Source organism: Mobula birostris, chromosome 1 (assembly GCF_030028105.1).
Source record: "Mobula birostris isolate sMobBir1 chromosome 1, sMobBir1.hap1, whole genome shotgun sequence".
Classification (NCBI taxonomy): domain Eukaryota; kingdom Metazoa; phylum Chordata; class Chondrichthyes; order Myliobatiformes; family Myliobatidae; genus Mobula; species Mobula birostris.
In genome coordinates this window covers 38,032,149-38,052,337 of record NC_092370.1, presented here as the reverse complement: position 1 = coordinate 38,052,337, position 20,189 = coordinate 38,032,149, and the positions used below count along the sequence as shown (strand labels likewise).

The following is a 20,189-nucleotide window of genomic DNA, read 5'->3' as shown; positions in this document are numbered from 1 at the left end:
CTGCAGATGTTCTTTTGGCAGGTATTGGCTGCTCCCCAGCTCTGACAAAGGCAATGGTCTGCTTGGAGGGTCGGGACCGCTTCGCCCACTCAACTCCTGCACTGACGGCTTCAGCGATGGTCTTCAGGACCTGATCATGCCTCCACCTGTACCGTCCCTCACCAAGTGTCCTTGCGCAGCCGCTGAGGATGTGCTCCAGGGTTCCTCGCTTGGTTCATTCTGGGCCCTCTGCACTCTGTTTCAGCAGACTTAGTGAGCATGTTCATGGCTAGGGAGAACATTTAGTTTGCTTCAAGTTGTGATAAGTAAAATATAAGTAATGGATTATTTTAAAATATATTGTACAATCAGTAATTTTGAAATGGTAGCTAAAAGCAACCATTTTGCTCTTTGACTCCATGGGCAATTTGAATAGCATTTCACAATTTGTTTAAAAACCATCTTTTCTTGGAACATGCACTGTATAGTTCCAATAAAAGGCTCAAAGAACTTCAACACTTTAATTACACCCTATCATACAATTATGCTCTTCTTAACATGTAAGATCAAAGACTATTATGAGGGATAAAGGTAAAATTAGAGAAAAAAAAATCTCAGATACTAGATTTGCACATATTTTTATGTACATATAGTGTATGGAAATGTTTTATACTGGGGCGCATTGTGATAGTAACAACCTCCAGATGAAATCATGCCCAATTAGAAACTGAGGTGGGTACTTATTGCAAGGTTGCAGGTCAACGTATCTGGAATTTTCCCTGTGTTAGATGAACATTTATTGATGCAATCAGTATTGCAGTACCTATTTTCACAATTACTAATCACTAGTCAAAACAAAAACAAGGAGCAAATTCATGGCAACAAGAACTGAACTAAAGGATCCACAGTATGAATGTTCTCCTCCCAGCCTGTCAACATTCAATATCACAAGCATTACAGTGCATTCCCTCAAAGACCATTGTGCTTTTATGTCATGCACCTCTGTGTATGATGGTTCAATTTTTTTTTGACAGACTTATCAGTTTACCACACATGGGGCCACTTGCAGCATAGAGCTTAACCAATGCTGCTGATTATCTGGGGATTATAGTATTGGGGTGGAATGGTGCCGTTCCCTCTCTCAGGATTTACTTCATCTCCTTGAGAAACCTTTTTCTGTGACTACCATGGGGAGATATTCTATAAAGCTGGATGCTCTCTTATGCTTTCGGCACAGTGATACTACATTAACTGGGATCTCTTCATACAGATGCTTTCATAAAATATACATGTAAAGATTTTATGGCTGAAAAGCAACTTCATGATTTTGTTGGTGATTTTTTTTTCTCTTCAATTTTTGATACTTTGCAGGTGGCTGCATGGAGCCACCATTTGGCATTCGAAGAAGAGGTGAACTCCAATTTGCATGCTAAAATATTTATGTCCTTTGCAGTTGTTCAAAATGATCATCTTCAGTTGAGAGTCTCTCGTAATGACCCTATGTATATTCAATGTGATTTTAAAAACACCACTGTCCAAAATTGAGGATTTCCTTATTACTTGTTTATTCAGAGCACCATATTTATTTGCTTTGCTGCAATAGTATTTTTGAGTATTATGGTGACAAATTTGTATCATATACGGCTGCACAGAAAGGTAAAATACAGAAATAGCATTAAATCATTGTACATTTTAGCTTATTTATGCAAAATTAAAAAAACAAATCAAACTATATGGTGATAAATAGTTCCTCACTTCAATGGGCACTCTTTTAGGAGATGGTTTGTAATATTTTTGATGGCTAATGTCGTCTCTGTACACGTGGGTCTGATTAGCGATTCTGGCAGCAAAAATCCATAATATCCGGTATCTCGTAGTTCAAATGCAAATGCATAGGGAATCCCTTGTTTATAGGCCCAGTCAATAGAACTACCAGATATGGCATCTAAAAGGCAAGAAGCAAGTATATTACAACATGTATTTCAGTACATATTAGAAGTTCAGAAAATATGGCAATAATTTTGACCCACATTAGTTTGTTAAAAATACTTGTGCTATATTTTAAGAAATTAAAATTTTAAAATTTAGCACTCAAAAGTAAAAAAAAATTGGAAGAATTTCACAGGCACAGCAGTATCTTCAACTCTGCTCTTCCCCTCACTATGTTGATAATTTTTAGAATTAAATCCAAATTTGATACATAGGAGAACATTTCAATCATGGTCTATATGCTGTGCGGACTCACCTGGAGTTAATAAAATGTAATTCTCCTGATCCATTTCCAACCCTCATGGGCTACTCTCTATCTATCTAATTATGTACAGTATTTTTCATAAAGGCAGCAACATGAAAGGAAATCTGTATGTGATTACTTAGTTCTTTATTGGGGCACAGGGAAAGCTGATCAATGTAGTTCAGATCATTGCTGTATGGATTTTCAGAAGCTTTTTGATGATATAGCACACAAGAGGTTTGCTAAGAATATAGAAGCCTGTAGAGTTAAGACAAATTTGGTGATATCGAATTATTAAGAACGTGTTTTACAGCCAAAGGAGATTATGTTCCAGCAGCCCTACAGCTATATATTGCCTATTTGAAACTTTAATGACTATGTCCCAAAAGATCCCCTCCCATTCTAATTTTTCATTACCCTTTATTAGAAAATGATCTCTACAGAAGTAGGCAATTCAATCTGTCATCTTGAGTTAGCTCTTTGGCAACGGTATCCCATTAATCTTAATGCCAAGTCTGTTTTTCCTTTAAATATGGCAAGTTCCAGTTCTTTTTTGGATGTTACTGTTGTTTCTGTATCTGTCAAATTTCAGGCAATGTGTTTGAGACAAAAACAAACTTACGTTTGACAAAAGTCAGTCATGTTTCCTTAGTTTCTTTATTATTATCTTAACAGTACAATCTTCTATAGGGTGGTGTGCTTAGGGTAATGGCATCAATACGGATGATGCCAACAGGCTGAATAGACTGATTAGAAAGGCAGGCTCTGTTATAGGAATCATACTGGATATACTGGAGGCTGTGGTAGAACAAAGGGCTCTATTGAAAATTCTGGCAATTCTGGACAATGTTTCTCACCCTCTGCATGCCACCTTGGCTGAACAGAGGAGCACTTTTAGTTAAAGACCAAGACAACCGCGCTGCTCCAAAGAGCACTATATGAGGTCATTCTTACCCTCGGCCATTACGCTCTACAGCGAGTGATGGCCCCCTCCTGTTAGGCAGTCTGAGGCAACTTTTTAAAAATTAATTAATTATTTCTCATTTTATTTTTGTATATTTTAAATCTGTGCATTGGTAATGCTACCGTGACACTACACTTACCTTTGGGATCAAAAAAGTATCTAACTCTTGAACGTGTTTGGTACTGGAAACAAATTTGCATTTAATCAAATCAATCATGGTTTTAACAATTCTTTTCTTAATCCCTCTTAAGAGCATAACTCCAACTTCTCCAGACTTGCTTTAAACCTAAGGACCATTATTTTAAAATTTAACACTCTGGTAAATCTTTTCATCCTCCTCCAAGGCCTTCCTGATTGGTTATGTATTAAACTCAACAATGTTCCAGCTGAGGCTTAACCAGGTTTTGCAATTTGTTCCTGTAAGCGTTTGGAACAGCCTCCTCAATTATACACAACCCTTCGAAGGCAGTAATACACGTGCAAAGTTCTTGTTTTTCCAGGTTTTTGAAATTAAACCACTTAGTCCATTCTTCCATTTTACTGCATTAAATTTCATTTGCCATTTCATTTGTCTTTTATGGTACCTTGAAGCACGCTTTCCAAATTTCTGGGCTCTTATCTGAAATTTATGTATCCAGCTTCGGATCTTTGGTGCATAGCTGAAAGGATAGCGGTTTAATTTGGACTACCGGGAATAGCATTGTATACCTTTTTCTTGTCTGATGAAACATGCTCGGAATGAATCTTCTGTCAGTTATCCAACATTGGTTCTCTGCTGTTACTCTCTGTATAATGATATAGATTTTGCTCTCTGTGGCATTTTACCCAGTGCCATTGAAAGATCTCACAGGCATTACAACACGACTTTCATCATCCAATACTTGTATAACACCACAATTATTAGTAAGGTTAGTCATCTCAATTTTCCTTTAAGTGCAATTCTCCTCTTGCAAACCATTTTATTATTCCATATAATTAACTGTCCCGCAAATGTTTCCCACCATTAACATATGGCTGACTCTACTGTCATTACCGGATTTATCTTGTTTCCTTTTCTAAACAGAAATGTAACATTTTCAATCTCAAATCATCTGAAAGCATTCCAATATGCAAAGAAAAGTGGAAGTCTGTAGTCAAGCTTATTTCAATTTCCACTGTACTTTCCTCAGTAACCAGGCTATATTCCATTCAGACCAGGTGACTTTTATGTTTTAAAAACTATCAATCTCTAAAAATCTCCTTTCTATTCTTACTTTAACCATTCATTCTGATGCATCTTTATACTGTTAAATTGGTGTCATCCTCTGCTCAAATAAAGATAGATTTAATTTAGCAAACTAACAAGTACCTGCTAAGATTTTACTATACTTTTTGACATTCAGCTACAGACATTAAAAGATCTGTTCATCACCCGAGGGAAGGAAGACGCTGAAAAAATTACTGCTGACTCCACCCACCTTAGCAGTTACCTATTCACCAAACTGCCATCAGGGAGATGCTGCAAGTCCATCACTACCAGGGCTACACATCATCTCCTAAGCTTCCCTCCTGTAGCTATCCAGCTTCTCAACAAAACTCACTCAGGTGTAATACCCTCACTGTCCCATCAGAACATCCATTAAATGGTCTTTCCTGCTGTCCTTGTCTGTTGATAATTATATAGTCTGTTTATATGTTCACACCAATTTAAGTTTGATTATTGGCGTTTGCACATGTTGAGGTCTGCTATTTGTTGATCGCTCATGGCCATTTGCACCATTGATTTGTAAATTGTTGGTTGTTTTTGTGTTGTCTGTTGTGTGTGTCCTTTGTTTCATGGAATCCTGGTTAACCCCTTCCATACCAGATGCAGTGATTCAGATCCACTGGTTTACTATACACCGTCAGGATAGATCTATGGACTCTCTCAAAAGCAGAGGTGGAGGAGTATGCCTCATGATCAACTCTTCTTGGTGCACAAATATATCAGTGCTGTCCCAATTCCGCTCACCAGACCTGGAATATATAGCAGTAAAGTGTCATCCTTTTTTATTTACCACAGGAGTTCTCTGGGGTCATTCTGGTAGGAGTTTACATTCCACCTCAGGGCCATGTCAAACAGGCTTTAGATGATCTGAGCAATGGGATCACCATGTGTGAAACAGCGCACTCTAATGCCTTCACCATCATTTTGGGAGATCTTAACCAGGCCAGTCTGAAAAAAATCACTAAGCAACTACTATCAACAGATCACTTGCAATACCAGAGGAAACAACACACTGGACCATTGCTACACCACCATCAAGAATGCCTACCATGCTATTTCACGCACTCACTTCGGGAAGTCTGGTCACCTGGCTGTACTTCCACTCCCTGAGTATAGGCAGAGATTGAAGACCTCCGCACCAGCAGTGAGGACCAAGAAGGTTTGGACAAGGGAAGTACAGAAGTGCCTACAGGACTGCTTTGAATTGGTGGACTGGACTGTATTCAGGGATTCATCTTCAAACCTGGATAAGTATGCTGCAGTTGTTACTGACTTCATTAAAAACTCTGTGGATGAGTGTGTGCCTACAAAGACTTACTGTACATTTCCAAACCAAAAGCCGTGGATGAATCAAGAGATACATCGTCTGCTGAGGGCATTCAAGTCTGGCAACCCAGGCCTGTACCAGAAAACCAGGTATAAGAACATAAGAAATGGAAGCAGGAGTAGGCCATCCGGCCCATTGAGCCTGCCCTGCCACTCAATAAGATCATGGCTGATATGTCTGTAAACTCAGCTCTACCTACCTGCCTTTTCCCCATAGTCCTGAATTCCCCTATGTAAAAATCTATCTAACTGTATCTTAAATATATTGAGTGAAGAAGCCTCAGCTGCTTCCCTGGGCAGAGAATTCCACAGATTCACCACTCTCTGGGGAAAAACAGTTTCTCCTCATCTCCATCCTAAATCTTCTCCCCTGAATCTTGAGGCAATGTCCCCTAGTTCTAGTCTCACCTATCTATGGAAACAACTATCCTACTTCTACCTTATCTATCCCTTTCAAAATTTTGTATCTTTCTATAAGATCCCCTCTTATTCTGGCCCTTGTGGCTAAAGGGATCAGGGGGTATGGAGGGAAGGCTGGTACAGGGTTCTGAGTTGGATGATCAGCCATGATCATACTGAATGGCGATGCAGGCTCGAAGGGCTGAATGGCCTACTCCTGCACCTATTTTCTATGTTTCTATGTTCTGAGTTACAGAGTATAGTCCCAGACGATTCAATCTCTCCTCATAGGTTAACCCCTTCATCTCTGGAATCAACCTGGTGAACCTCCTCTGCACTGCCTCCAAAGCCAGTATATCCTTCCTCAAGTATGGAGACCAGAACTGCACACAGTACTCCAGATGCGGCCTCACCAGTACCCTGTATAGTTGCAGCATGACCTCCCTCCTCTTGAATTCAATCCCTCTAGCAATGAAGGCCAACATTCCATTTGCCTTCTTAATAACCTGTTGTACCTGCAAGCCAACTTTTTGCGATTCATACACAAGTGCTCCCAAGTCTCTCTGCACAACAGCATGCTGCAATCTTTCACCATTTAAATAATAATCTACTCTTCTATTATTGCTTCCAAAGTGGATGATCTCTCACTTACTAATGTTGTATTCCACCTGCCAGACCTTAGTCCACTCACTTAACCTATCTATATCCCTCTGCAGACTCTCCACATCCTCTGTCAGCATCATCAGGTGCCAAGCCCACTTTGAGCTTTGACTGCCATGGTCCACACACTACTGTTTCGGGTCAAGTGGATCAATTCATTGGTATTCATTTCCAGTTCTCTGGCTGCTGTCTCCATCATCATTTGTCTGTCTTCCTCTTGCTTTCTTCCCTTCAATCTTTCCCATAATTACTGTGCATTCTAACTCCTCTTTCCTAATCACATGTCCAATGAAATTACGTTGCCTTTTCATGATCTCATACATTATTTTTCTTTTTGTGTTTGCTCTGTTCATGACATCCTCATTAGATATTCATTTCATCCATGATATTCTTTGCATCCTCCTCAAAAACCACATCCCTGCTGTTTCAATTTGTTTCCTCATGTTACTAGATATTGTCCAACATTCTGAGCCATATAACATAACTGGATAAATATAACATTTCAGTACTCTGAGGTGGGTTGTCGTGCCTAGCTTAGTATTGGTCAGTATACTCTTCATTCTCGTAAAGGTGTCTTTTGCCATCCTTGTTCTTCTTTTGATGTCCATGTCGCACCTGCCATCTGATGTCACCCAGCTTCCTAAGTAGCAAAAATTCTTTACTTGTTTTATGTCTTTCCCATTTATTCTCAGCCTGCAGATAGGATTCTCCTTCTTTTTGGATATCACCATACAGTGTATTTTTGCAATTGATAGATAGACCCATCTTTTGCACTTTCTTCAACAATTATATCAATTAAGTTTTGTAGTTCTTCCTCCGTACTTGCAATTAACATAGTGTCATCCACATATCTGAAATTATTGATGTTTTTACCACCAACTTTGATTCCCAAGATGTCTCTTATTTTTTGTAATATTGTTTCACTGTACACATTAAATAAATCGGGGGAGAAAAGCACACCCTTGTCTAATGCCTCTTGATTTTCGTAAACTGACTCAATACTCCATCTATTCCTACAGCGGCAGTTTGTTCCCAGTACAGATTTCTGATTAGGCAGAGGTCTTTCGAATCTAGATCTAGAGTTTTCTGTAATATTTCAAATAACTTATTGTGCTTCGCTTTATCAAATGCTTTTGTGTAGTCGATAAAACAAACAAACAAATCTTTTTGCACTTGAATAGCTCATTCTGATAGTATCCTTAACATCAATATCGCGTTTCTTGTACCTTTGTCTTTCACAAAAGCACATTGTTCTTTACCTATTTCAGCTTGTATCTTACTTTTAGCTCTTGTCATCAAAATTCTTAGAAGTATCTTGGTGATATGACTCAGTAAACTGATGGTCCTATGTAATTCACATTCTATTCCTCTAGGTTTCTTAGGAAGAGTGATAACCACTGATTTTTTTCATCTCTTCTGGTATTATTCCAGTCTCATAAATGTCACTGATTAAATCAGTAAGTTTTTCAATTCCATAATCTTCAAGGGTGATAATTTGTTCTATTACTAATTCATCAGGACCTGCTGCCTTTCCTTTCTTCATCTTATTTATTGCATTACATCCTCTGCACAATTTGCTTTTCCACTCAGTTTAGTGCCATCAGCAAATTTTGCTACGCTACACTCAGTCCCCTCTTCCAAATCATCAATGTAAGTGGTAAACAGCAGCGGGCCCAGCACCAACCTCTGAGGCACCCCAATCACCACAGACTGCCAACCGGAGAAACACCCACTTCTACCAACTCTCTGCCTTCTATTGGTTAACCAATCCACTATCCATGCCAATACACTTCCTCCGACTCCATGCATCCGTATCTTATTTATCTCTTGTGTGGCACCTTATCAAATGCCTTATGGAAATCCAAATATATGACATCCACCTGTTCCCCTCAACCCATTGCACACATTCTGTCCTCAAAGAACTCCAGTAAGTTTGTCAAACAGGAGCTGCCCTTTCTGAACCCATGCTGCGTCTGTCTAATTGAACCACTCCTTTCTAAATGTTTCGCTATTTCTTCCTTAATGACAGCTTCAAGCATTTTCCCGATTACAGATGTTAAGCTAACTGGCCTATAGTTGCCCGTCTTTTGCCTACATCCTTTTTTAAAAAGTGGTGTGACATTTGCTGTCTTCCAATCCGCCGGGACCTGCCCAGAGTCTAGAGAGTTTTGGTAAATGATTACCAACGCATCTATTTTAACCTTCGCCAATTCCCTCAGCACCCTGGGATGCATCCCATCATGATTTGCGGAGGGCTATTTCAAGGGTGAAGGAACAATTTCGAAGGAGGTTGGAGGTGATATCAGATGCACAGCAACTCTGGCAGGGTCTGCAAGACATTACTTCCTGCAAAGTGAAACCCAATAGCATGAATGGCAGCGATGCTTCACAAGCAGATGAACTCAATGTCTTCTCTGCTTGCTTTGAAAGGGAGAACACAACTACAGCTGTGAAGATCCCTGCTGCACCTGATGACCCTGTGATCTCTGACTGTGTTAGACTATCTTTACGGAGAGTGAACCATCACAAGGCAGAAGGTCCCGATGGACTACTTGGTAAGGCTCTGAAAACCTGTGCCAACCAACTGGCAGGAGTATTCAAGGACATTTTCAACCTCTCACTGCTATGGGCAGAAGTTCCCACTTACTTTAAAAAGGCAACAATTGTACAAGTGCCTAAGAAGAATAATGTGGGCTGCCTTAATTGCTGTCGCCCAGTAGCACTCACATTGACAGTGATGAAATGCTTTGAGAGGTTGGTCATGACTAGACTGAATGCCTGCCTCAGCAAGGACCTGGACTCATTGCAATTTGCCTATCACCACAATAGGTCAATGGCAGATGCAATGTCAATGGCTCTCCACACTGCTTTAGACCACCTGGACAACATAAACACCTACATCAGGATGCTGTTCATTGACTATAGCTCAGCAGTTAGTACCATCATTCCCACAATCCTGATTGAGAAGTTGCAGAACCTGGGACTCTGTACCTCCCTCTGCAATTGGATCCTCGACTTCCTCACCAGAAGACCACACTCTGTGCAGATTGGTGATAGCATATCCCCTTCACTGATGATCGACACTGGCGCACCTCAGGGGTGTGTGCTAAGCCCACTGCTCTACTCTCTGTATACACATGACTGTGTGGCTAGGCATAGCTCAAATACCATCTACAAATTTGCTGATGATACAACCATTGTTGGGAGAATCTCAGGTGGTGATGAAAGGGCGTACAGGAGTGAGATATGCCAACTAGTAGAATGGTGCCACAGCAACAACCTGGCACTCAACGTCAGTAAGATGAAAGAGTTGATTGTGGACTTCAGGAAGGGTAAGACAAAGGAACACATACCAATCCTCCTAGAGGGATCAGAAGAGGAGAGAGTGAGCAGTTTCAAGTTCTTGGGTGTCAACATCTCTGAGGATCTAACCTGGTCCCAACATATCGGTGTCGTCATACAGAAGGCAAGACAGCGGCTATACTTTATTAGGAGTTTGAATTGATTTGGCATGTCAACAAATACACTTAAAAACTTCTATAGTTGTACCGTGGGGAGCATTCTGACAGGCTGCATCACTGTCTGGTATGGAGGGGCTACTGCACAGGACCAAAAGAAGCTGCAGAAGGTTGTAAATCTAGTCAGTTCCATCTTGGGCACTAGCCTACAAAGTACCAAGGACATCTTTAGGGAGCGGTGTCTCAGAAAGGCAGCGTCCATTATTAAGGACCTCCAGCACCCAGGGCATGCCCTCTTCTCATGGTTACCATCAGGTAGGAGATACAGAAGCCTGAAGGTTCACACTCAGCAATTCAGGAACAGCTTCTTCCCCTCTGCCATCTGATTCCTAAATGGACATTGAAGCTTTGGACATGGCCTCACTCTTTTTTTAATATACAGTATTTCCATTTTTGCGCACTTTAAAAAATCTATTCAATACTTGGAATGAAATTTTATAAACTTGTTCACACCTCTTCGTTATGTGTGTGTCACTCTCTTTTACAATTTAAAGTGGTTCATAGAGCCTGAAGATAAGCTCTCTCGTTTTTACTCAGACTTTTCTCCGAACTGTAATAGGTGTAATGTCGAAGAGGCCTCTCTATATGTTTTTGTCCTGGCCGCAGCTTGATAAATTTTGGAAAGAAGTATTTCAAACTTTCTCGGAGCTTTTTAAAGTAAACTTTAAATCCAACCCTCTGACTGCCTTGTTCAGCATTGTTGGAGGAAGTGATTTTACTCTGAAGCTGAATGTTTTGCATATTTTGGCTTTCATTTCTCTTTTAGCCAGAAAAGTTTTGTTGCTTAAATGGACAGATGCTGCTCCACCTACTCATGCCCATTGGTTGATTGTCTTGTTTAAATCTAGAGAAGATTAGGTGTTCTATTTCTATACCTCAACAAGGTTTTTTCACATTATAGGGACCTTTTTGGAACTACTTTCACAATTTTCGATTTGTTCAGCAATGATGATGGCTATTATATGTTCGAATTTACGACTATATGTCAGAGTTTTTTTTCTTTTAACCAAACAGCTGTTTTATTTCCTCTCTTTTTTTTCTGTTTTGTTATGGGGTTTTGATTTTGCTTTAGATTAAAATAGAATATACCTTTTCAATATTATGGTTAATTTACTATACACAGTTATGGGGCAATTCAATCTTGTTTCTGTTTCCATAATATCATAATGTATTTTGTATTAGTCTATGCAAGTAATCAATAAAAATATTGAAAAAGAAAGAAAAATCTATTCAATGCACGTAATTGATTTACTTGTTTATTTATTATGTTTTATTTTGTATATTATTATTATTTTTTCTCTCTCTGCTAGATTATGTATTGCATTGAACTGCTGCTGCTAAGTTAACAAATTGCATGTCACATGCTGTTGATAATAAACCTGATTCTGATTCTGATATTGTCCTGTGTCACTGAACCATAATCAATTCTGGTATGTTTCACACAGACAATAAAGTGATTCTGATTAATTTGCTTCCATAGATGCTGCCTGTCTTACTGAGCTCTTCCTGCATTTTGTATGTGTTACTATACATAGTCTCTCAGTTCCTTTTCTTTGAAATAGCTCTTTTATATTTTCTGTGTTCACCTGGGATCCCTGTTGTTTTTTAAATCTTATAATTATAATATAGCCTGGAACGAGCTGCCAGATTAGGTGGTAAATGTGGGCTCACTTTTAACATTTAAGGAAAACATGCTCATGGAGTTGGCAGTAATTCAGCAGCTAGTACCTTTGAGATACATTTTATTCCTTTACTTACTCCTGCACATTTTTTCTATCTATGATCTAGTCGGAGTTTTCTCAAAATTTCTGCAGCCTCTCTATAATGTTTTTTTCACTTACACAAGAGAGACAACAACACATGGGCAATCTATGTTGTCCATTAATTTTCCTAATTTCTCTCTTTCTATGCTTGATTGCTCTGGACTGCATACTCCTCAATAGTACACAATAATCTTCACTGTATTTCCCAATGAATACCTGTTTATGAGATGCATTCCCAGTGGATTTCTACTCTGGGTAGAAATGGAAAGATTTCTCGAACCAATAACACATGAATTGTCCTGCTGTTCCCAAAAAACAAAATGATTCTCAAAGGTACATGGAGCTTAGAAAAATAGAGGGCTATGCAGTAGGGAAAATCAAGGCAGCTTCTAGAGTAGGTTACATGGTCGGCACAACGTTATGGGCCAAAGGGCCTGTAATGTGCTGCAGATTTCGATGTTCCATGTAACAGTTATCCCAATATTTGGGTTAAAAATACCTTGGCAGGCAAGTCATTTGTTTGTTTATTATTTGTCCCATGGTTTAAAATGTCTCTTTTGCACCAAATTTACACAATCACCAATTCTTGTATCATTGCATTCATCACATTCCCACCTGTGTGCATTGAGGAAACATTTCTCAAATACATGACTTTTAAAAGCAGTTTAGTTCAAATTCATCCAACATTTGCTGATAGCTATTCTATAACTAAACACATTTTTAAAAATACTATAACAGGTACAATTAGAAGAAAGGAAGGAGTGCTGATGGAGAAAAATTGTTTGTGAGATAGCGAGCTCTCTGATAGAGAGTTTTGAATTATCAGAATGCAGTTCCAGCTATGGAAAGTCACCCAGATGATTCCAAAGTTTGTCTTAAACTCTAATTGGTATATATATATATTTTCGTACTTTCCTATATCCGTCTGCAGACATTTAAATCTATTTATTACTTATTATAATTTTCCAGCTTTAACCTTCTAAATGTTCAATTTTTTTTCAACTAGTTGACTCCATTTTGCAACACTATTTGGCATCATTGATATTAATTTGAAAGAGCAAGTTAGAAAGAGACATTGTTGTAGGGTGGGAGCTATTTGAAAAGAAAAAGTTACATGGGGAGTGAATTTTATTTGAGCCAATAAAAAAGGGAGGTGTAAGCAGAGTGACCATTGTTGGAGTGGGTCAGTGTTAGAGTGGGAGGCTTTGGCTCAACAGGTTTAGGCAAGCACTGGCAGAGGTAATAAGTAAGTTTTTTTCCTCTTTCTTTGTCTATTAGTACATAGTTAGTGCGTTCAGAATGGGTCCAGAGTTACTTGTATGTTACAGAGATGTGGGAACTCTGAGAAATCTCAACTGTCCCTGATAACCACATCTGGCTCCTTGGAGATCATGTTAAGGAACTGGAGCAGTAGCTTAATGACCTTCGAGTCATACAGGAGAATGAGAAGGAGATAGATAGAAAGAAGCTTCAGGGAGATAGTCACCTCTTAGTTGTAGGAGTCAGGTGCCAGGGTGACTGTCAGGAGATGGAAAGGGAATAGGCAGCCAGTGTAGAGTACCCTTGTGGCCATTCTTCTTGATAATAAGTATACCACTTTGGATACTGTTGGGGCAGATGACCTACTGGAGGAAACTGTAGTGACTGGGTCTCTAGAACTGAGTCTGGTTCTGTGGCTCAGAAGTTGGGGTGGGAGTGCAGAAAAAGAGTGAAGTAGAGATAGTGAATTCCATAGTTAGAAGAGCAGACAGGAGATTCTGTGGACGTGAAAGAGATACCCACGTGACATTTTGCCTCCCAAATGCCAGGGGCAGGGATGTGTCTTATTGGGTTCACAGCATGTTAAAGGAGGAAGGTGTGAAGCCAGAGGTCAAGGTACATTTCGGTACCAATGACATAGGTAGGAAAGGGATAAGGTCCTGAAAGGAGAATATGGGGAATTAGGTAGAAAGCTGAAAATAGGACTTCCAGGGTAGTAATCCCACATGCCAGTGAGGGTAAGAATACGATGATTTGGCAGATTAATGCATGGCTGAGGAATTGGTGCAGGAGGCAGGGTTCAAATTTCTGGATCATTGCTATCTCTTCTGGGGAAGGTACGTCCTGCAAAAAAAAAAGACAAGTTACACTTGAAACTGAGGGGGACCAAAGAGAACTGGAAAATAGCAAATGTCACTCTTTAAGAAGGGAGAGAGGCAGAAGAAAGGAAATTATGGGCCAGTTCGCCTGATTTCAGTGGCTGGTTAAATGTTGGAAGACTATTATTAAGGATGAGATTTTGGGGTAATTGGAAGAACATGATGAAGTAGGCAAAAGTCAGCATGGTTTCCTTAAGGGGAAAATCTTGCCTGACAGATCTGTTGGAATACTTTGAGGAAAAAAACAGGCAGGATAGACAAAGGAGAGTCAATGGATGTTGTTTATCAAATTTTCAGAATGCCTTTTACAAGATGCCATAAATGAGGCGGCTCAACAAGACAAGAGCCCATGGTACTACAGGAAAGATACTGTACTAGCATGGATAGAAGTTTACTGATTGGCAGAAGGCAAAGGATGGGAATAAAAGGTGCCTATTCTTGTTGGACTGATTGGTTTAATACTGTTCTTATGTCTTATTTTCTTGGTTAGTATTAGATTTCTTTTACATGTCCATCAGCAACATCCAACCCCCAACTCTGTTGTCCCAGCAAATGTTCAGCTCTATTCAAGGGCTTGAGAGATCTGACAAAAGCCAAACATCAATGTTTCTTTTTATGAATATTCTGTAGCCTGAGTCATTTAATTATTATTAATTCACCTGGCAAATTGCACATGCCCTTATTTTACTCTGCATTGCATTAGATCATTATAGCAGAATGTTAATTGCAAAGCATTTGTGATAGATTTTCTTCATAACTAGAAATTAAACATAATTTCAAATATGTCTACCTGACCTCTACTGCAGCCCAATTTACATACTATCTATTTTGCAAACTTACACAAAGTGCTAGATGCTGGCCCATGTTTATATTTGCTACCATACACAGAGCGAAGAGCATTGACAGCTTTGAATGCTGCAGATTCCTGAAAAATGAAACAAAAATAATCAGATTATTTACATCATATTAGTTGAATTTAAAAAGCAAGTTTTCTTTAATGAATTTGATAATATCAAAATAAGCACAATGCATGATTTTGTGGATCATAATTGACCCAATAAGTTGATATGATAGTATATGGTGAAATGCATTAAACAATGGCTCAGAAATTGCTAGAGACCACATTTGGTTTGAGTGTCACAAATTTTCTGAACTTCACTTGGGAAGTTTGCATAACAGTTGTACTGTGAGTCTCTTAGTATTGAAACTGGCATTTTCAGCTTCAGAAGTCTAAGCTGCCATATAGTGCAACAGGTCGTTTTGTTTTGCAGCCTGTTCCTATAAGGAACAAACCACAATGAAACCGCACTTTCTCTTTGGGTGTTGTTGCTAAGGAAATTGAAATGAGGAGATAGATTCCTCAACAGGTTCTAAGACACACAGAAATGCTCACATCAGCTATGATGTAGCAGCAGAGCATATTTGATGGGCCAAATGGCCTATTTCTGCCCCTATATCTTATGGTCTTTATTGTCCTATGCTGGATTTCAATCCTGATGAAAGGTCTCTTATCTAAACACAGACCATTTATTTCCCTCCATAGATGCTGCCTGACTTGATGAATTCCTCCAGCATTTTTCGTGTGTGGCTCAAGATTTCCAGCATCTGCAGAATCTCTTGTGTTTATCGATGCTGGATTAACCCATTTCAACTGCATATCAGCATTTCTTTCAAGGTGTGTAAATCTAAAGATCAAACTTTCATGGTAAGCCTAATTGGCCCAGTTCAGCTTTGAAATACTGCTTATTTGTTTTGTTGTATGGAAGTGCACCAAAATTGTGTCAGTAGATGATGGCATGCATTCATCTACACATCTGATCCCACTAACTTCAATTGGTCAGCCCATCCATGGGTCAATGCAATAGTTGTGGAGTGCTATCTCAGTAGAGTACCAGTTGCCAAGACCCATTCAAGGAAAAGCATGATTTATACAGAATCATATAATTACATCCATCAACAAGTGAACTTAAATATCCTATCCTAATGCTTGTGTTTGATTTATTTCTTTGGCATGATAAATGCTCATTAAGGTCAATAGTTATGGATTTGCAAATCTTATGTTAATTGCTTTTTTCAACAACGAGCACAGAACAAATACTACTGCTTGGCTCCAGGTACGAAATTATATCCCAATGGGAATGCAATACCTTAAATACTATTCTTTACAGAGGTGCAGATAGATGACAATACAACAAAATCTAAGTTGTAATGGATAACAGGAATTTAAAATGTCTTTTGCACATTAAAATTTTATCAGATCAGGAAACCTTCCTTCTTATTCTTTTAATATATTTAACAGTGAAATTAAATGTTCAACCTATATTTTACTCTCACAAAAGTTTCCTCATTCTCCAGTTTGGTGAGCCAGTTTTGCTCAACTTTTAAGTTCCATTTGCTCCCTGATGCCTTTAAAGCAGCTTCAGTGAGGAAGGTAACAAACTTTGCAAAACAAATAAACTTATATAACATCCATAAATTATTACAATCGGCAAGTATATTTTAACATCTTGTCAACTGCACCAGAGAACTAAGATTTAACTTCTTGCACACTGATTTGATGAACAGCCACAAAAACAATCTTGCAATTTGATCAAAACATGAATTTCAGTTAATTCTACTTACCACACAGTTAAAATTAGGAATGATTGCATCCTTATAGGAATATGGATAAAGGAGCATTTGGGAATATGAATGGAATGAAATATATGCTTTAATTTGTTTCTTGTTTTTATGCAGGAAGGTTGCAACTGCCTTGACCTCTGGCTCAGATTCTGGCATGGGTCCACAGTATGTATCAGCACAAGGATGTAATGATGCACCTTCACCTGAAAATTTACAAAACAAAAATTGAGTGCAAGTTGGAGAATAAATCAGAAAATCGGTAATGATTAAATGGCATTAATCTTATGGAGGAAATGTAATGATGTAATTAACAACAGTTCGGGCTTAAGTAGTTGATACCATGATTTGCTTTGGTAGAGGAGATTGATGGTTAGAATTCACTCCCATGTATCTGAAATATGAAAACATATTAAATAAACAAAGAATCTAAGTTAAAGAAGTAAATAACAGAAAATCATCTCACCATCAACCCTGTACTTAAGAATTCTCTCCCTTTGCAATCATGCAGGGTGTCCAAACTTTACCAGATCAGCTCCCCGATTTTTTTCTCTCCCCACACTTGCTGTTCTTGCAACAAGCTTTTCAGGCCTGTGCAGGGAGCCAGGCAGTGTTGGGCTCTGAGGTTTCTAGGGACCTGAATTGGTTAGTTGTTGCTTAACAAGAGTCATTAATTCAGAGAAGGAAGTCTGAGAATAGGAGCGGGAGTGTGGAGGAAGCCATTTTAAATTTTTCTTTATCTCATCGGAGTTAAGGGAGGCGGGACTGTGCAAGTGTGTGACATCGGACAGTGAAGCGCTGAAGATTTAAAAGGTCAGAAATCCTGATTTGGGTTTAATTCGGAGAAGGAAGTCTGAGAATCGGAGCGGGAGTGCGGTGGAAGCCATTTTGAATTTTTCTTTTTCTCATCAGAGTTAAGAGAGGCTGGACTGCACAGGCATGTGACGTTGGGCAGTGAAGCACGGAAGATTTAAAAGGAACACAGCCTTATACAGTGGGCAGCGTCATTTTGCAGGCAGTGGAGTGAGCCGGGAGCAGATTGAAGGCCTAAGGGCTTTGGCTCAACGGGCTTAGGCGGAAACGGGCGAGGCGAAGTAGGTTTGGTTTTCAATTTTCCTGTTATTTGAGGAAAGGGGGAGGTATGAGTGTGAGGGCAGCTTGTTGTTCTCGGTGTCGGATGTGGGAGGTCCTGAAGTCTCCCAGCCTCCCGGATGCCCACATCTGCGACAAGTGCGCCGAGCTGTAGCTCCTAAGGGACCGTGTTAGGGAACTGGAGCTGCAGCTCAACGACCTTCGTCTGGTCAGGGAGAGTGAGGAGTTGATAGAGAGGAGTTACAGGCAGGTGGTTACACCGGGGCCACGGGAGGCAGACAAGTGGGTCATGGTTAGGAGAGGGAAGGGGAAGTGTCAGGTACTAGAGAGTACCCCAGTGGCTGTGCCCCTTGACAACAAGTACTCCTGTTTGGGGGGGACAGCTTACCTGGGAGAAGCAACAGTGGCCGTGCCTCCGGCACAGAGTCCGGCCCTGTAGCTCAGATGGGTAGGGAAAGGAAGAGGAGGGCAGTAGTAATAGGGGACTCAATAGTTAGGGGGTCAGATAGGCGATTCTGTGGACGCAGTCAGGAGACCTGGATGGTAGTTTGCCTCCCTGGTGCCAGGGTCTGGGATGTTTCTGATCGCGTCCAAGATATCCTGAAGTGGGAGGGTGAGGAGCCAGAGGTTGTGGTACATATAGGTACCAATGACATAGGTAGGAAAAGGGAAGAGGTCCTGAAAGGAGAATATAGGGAGTTAGGAAGGGAGTTGAGAAGAAGGACCGCAAAGGTAGTAATCTTGAGATTACTGCCTATGCCACGCGACAGTGAGAGTATGAATGGAATGAGGTAGAGGATAAATGTGTGGCTGAGGGATTGGAGCAGGGGGCAGGGATTCAAGTTTCTGGATCATTGGGACCTCTTTTGGCGCAGGTGTGACCTGTACAAAAAGGACGGGTTGCACTTGAATCCTAGGGGGACCAATATCCTGGTGGGGAGATTTGCAAAGGCTACTGAGGTGACTTTAAACTAGAATGGTTGGTGGGTGGGAATCAATTGAAGAGACTAGGAGAGAGGAGGTTATTTCACAAATAGAGAAAGTTAGTAGGCAGTCTGTGAGGGAGGATAGGCAGGGGACAGAGAACAGGAGCACTCAGACCGAAGATGTAGGGGAGAAGGAAGAAAAAGATAACAAAGTTGTTTGCAACATTAGGGATAAACAGAGAATAAGAGGTGGAGAGTTTCTTAAATGCATCTATTTTAATGCAAGGAGCATTGTAAGAAAGGTGGATGAGCTTAGAGCATGGATTGATACCTGGAAATATGATGTTGTAGCTATTAATGAAACATGGTTGCAGGAGGGGTGTGATTGGCAACTAAATATTCCTGGATTTCGTTGCTTCAGGTGTGATAGAATCGGAGGACAAGAGGGGGAATTGTTGCATTGCTTGTCAGAGAAAATATAACAGCGGTGCTTTGGCAGGATAGATTAAAGAACTTGTCTAGGGAGGCTATTTGGGTGGAATTGAGGAATGGGAAAGATGTAGTAATGCTTGTAGGGGTATATTATAGACCACTTAATGGGGAGCGAGAATTGGAGGAGCAAATTTGTAAGGAGATAGCAGATATTTGTAGTAAGCACAAGGTTGTGATTGTGGGAGATTTTAATTTTCCACATATAGACTGGGAAGCCCATTCTGTAAAAGGGCTGGATGGTTTGGAGTTTGCAAAATGTGCGGAAGATAGTTTTTTGCAGTAATACATAGAGGTACCAATTAGAGAAGGGGCAGTGTTGGATCTCCTGTTAGGGAATGAGATAGGTCAGATGACGAAGGTTTGTGTTGGGGAGCACTTTGGGTCCAGTGATCACAATGCCATTAGTTTCAACATAATTATGGAGAAGGATAGGTCTGGACCCAGGGTTGAGATTTTTGATTGGAGAAAGGCTAACTTTGAGGAGATGCGAAAGGAATTAGAAGGAGTGGATTGGGACAATTTGTTTTATGGGAAGGATGTAACAGAGAAATGGAGGTCATTTAAAGGTGAAATTTTGAGGGTACAGGATCTTTATGTTCCTGTTAGGTTGAAAGGAAAGATTGAAAGTTTGAGAGAGCCATGGTTTTCAAGGCATATTGGAAACTTGGTTCGGAAAAAGAAAACGATCTACAATAAATATTGGCAGCTTGGAGTAAATGAGGTGCTCGAGGAATATAAAGAATGTAAAAAGAATCTTAAGAAATTAGAAAAGCTAAAAGAAGATATGAGGCTGCTTTGGCAAGTAAGGTGAAAATAAATCCAAATAACAGGAAT

The 20,189-nt window shown here is 39.9% G+C and overlaps 1 protein-coding gene across 1 annotated transcript in view; it reads right to left on the bottom strand.

Moving 5' to 3' along the window:
• Nucleotides 1-1,551: 1,551 nt before the first annotated feature.
• cpa6 (carboxypeptidase A6) overlaps nucleotides 1,552-20,189 on the bottom strand; it is a 56,323-nt gene continuing 37,685 nt past the window's right edge. The window contains exons 7-9 of the mRNA XM_072243402.1: nucleotides 16,849-17,051; nucleotides 15,067-15,151; nucleotides 1,552-1,924 (exon numbers count right to left, since the gene is read on the bottom strand). Of these exons, the coding sequence (XP_072099503.1) occupies nucleotides 1,731-1,924; nucleotides 15,067-15,151; nucleotides 16,849-17,051 (482 nt within the window). The 3' untranslated portion in view covers nucleotides 1,552-1,730. The remainder of the gene's footprint in view (nucleotides 1,925-15,066; nucleotides 15,152-16,848; nucleotides 17,052-20,189) is intronic.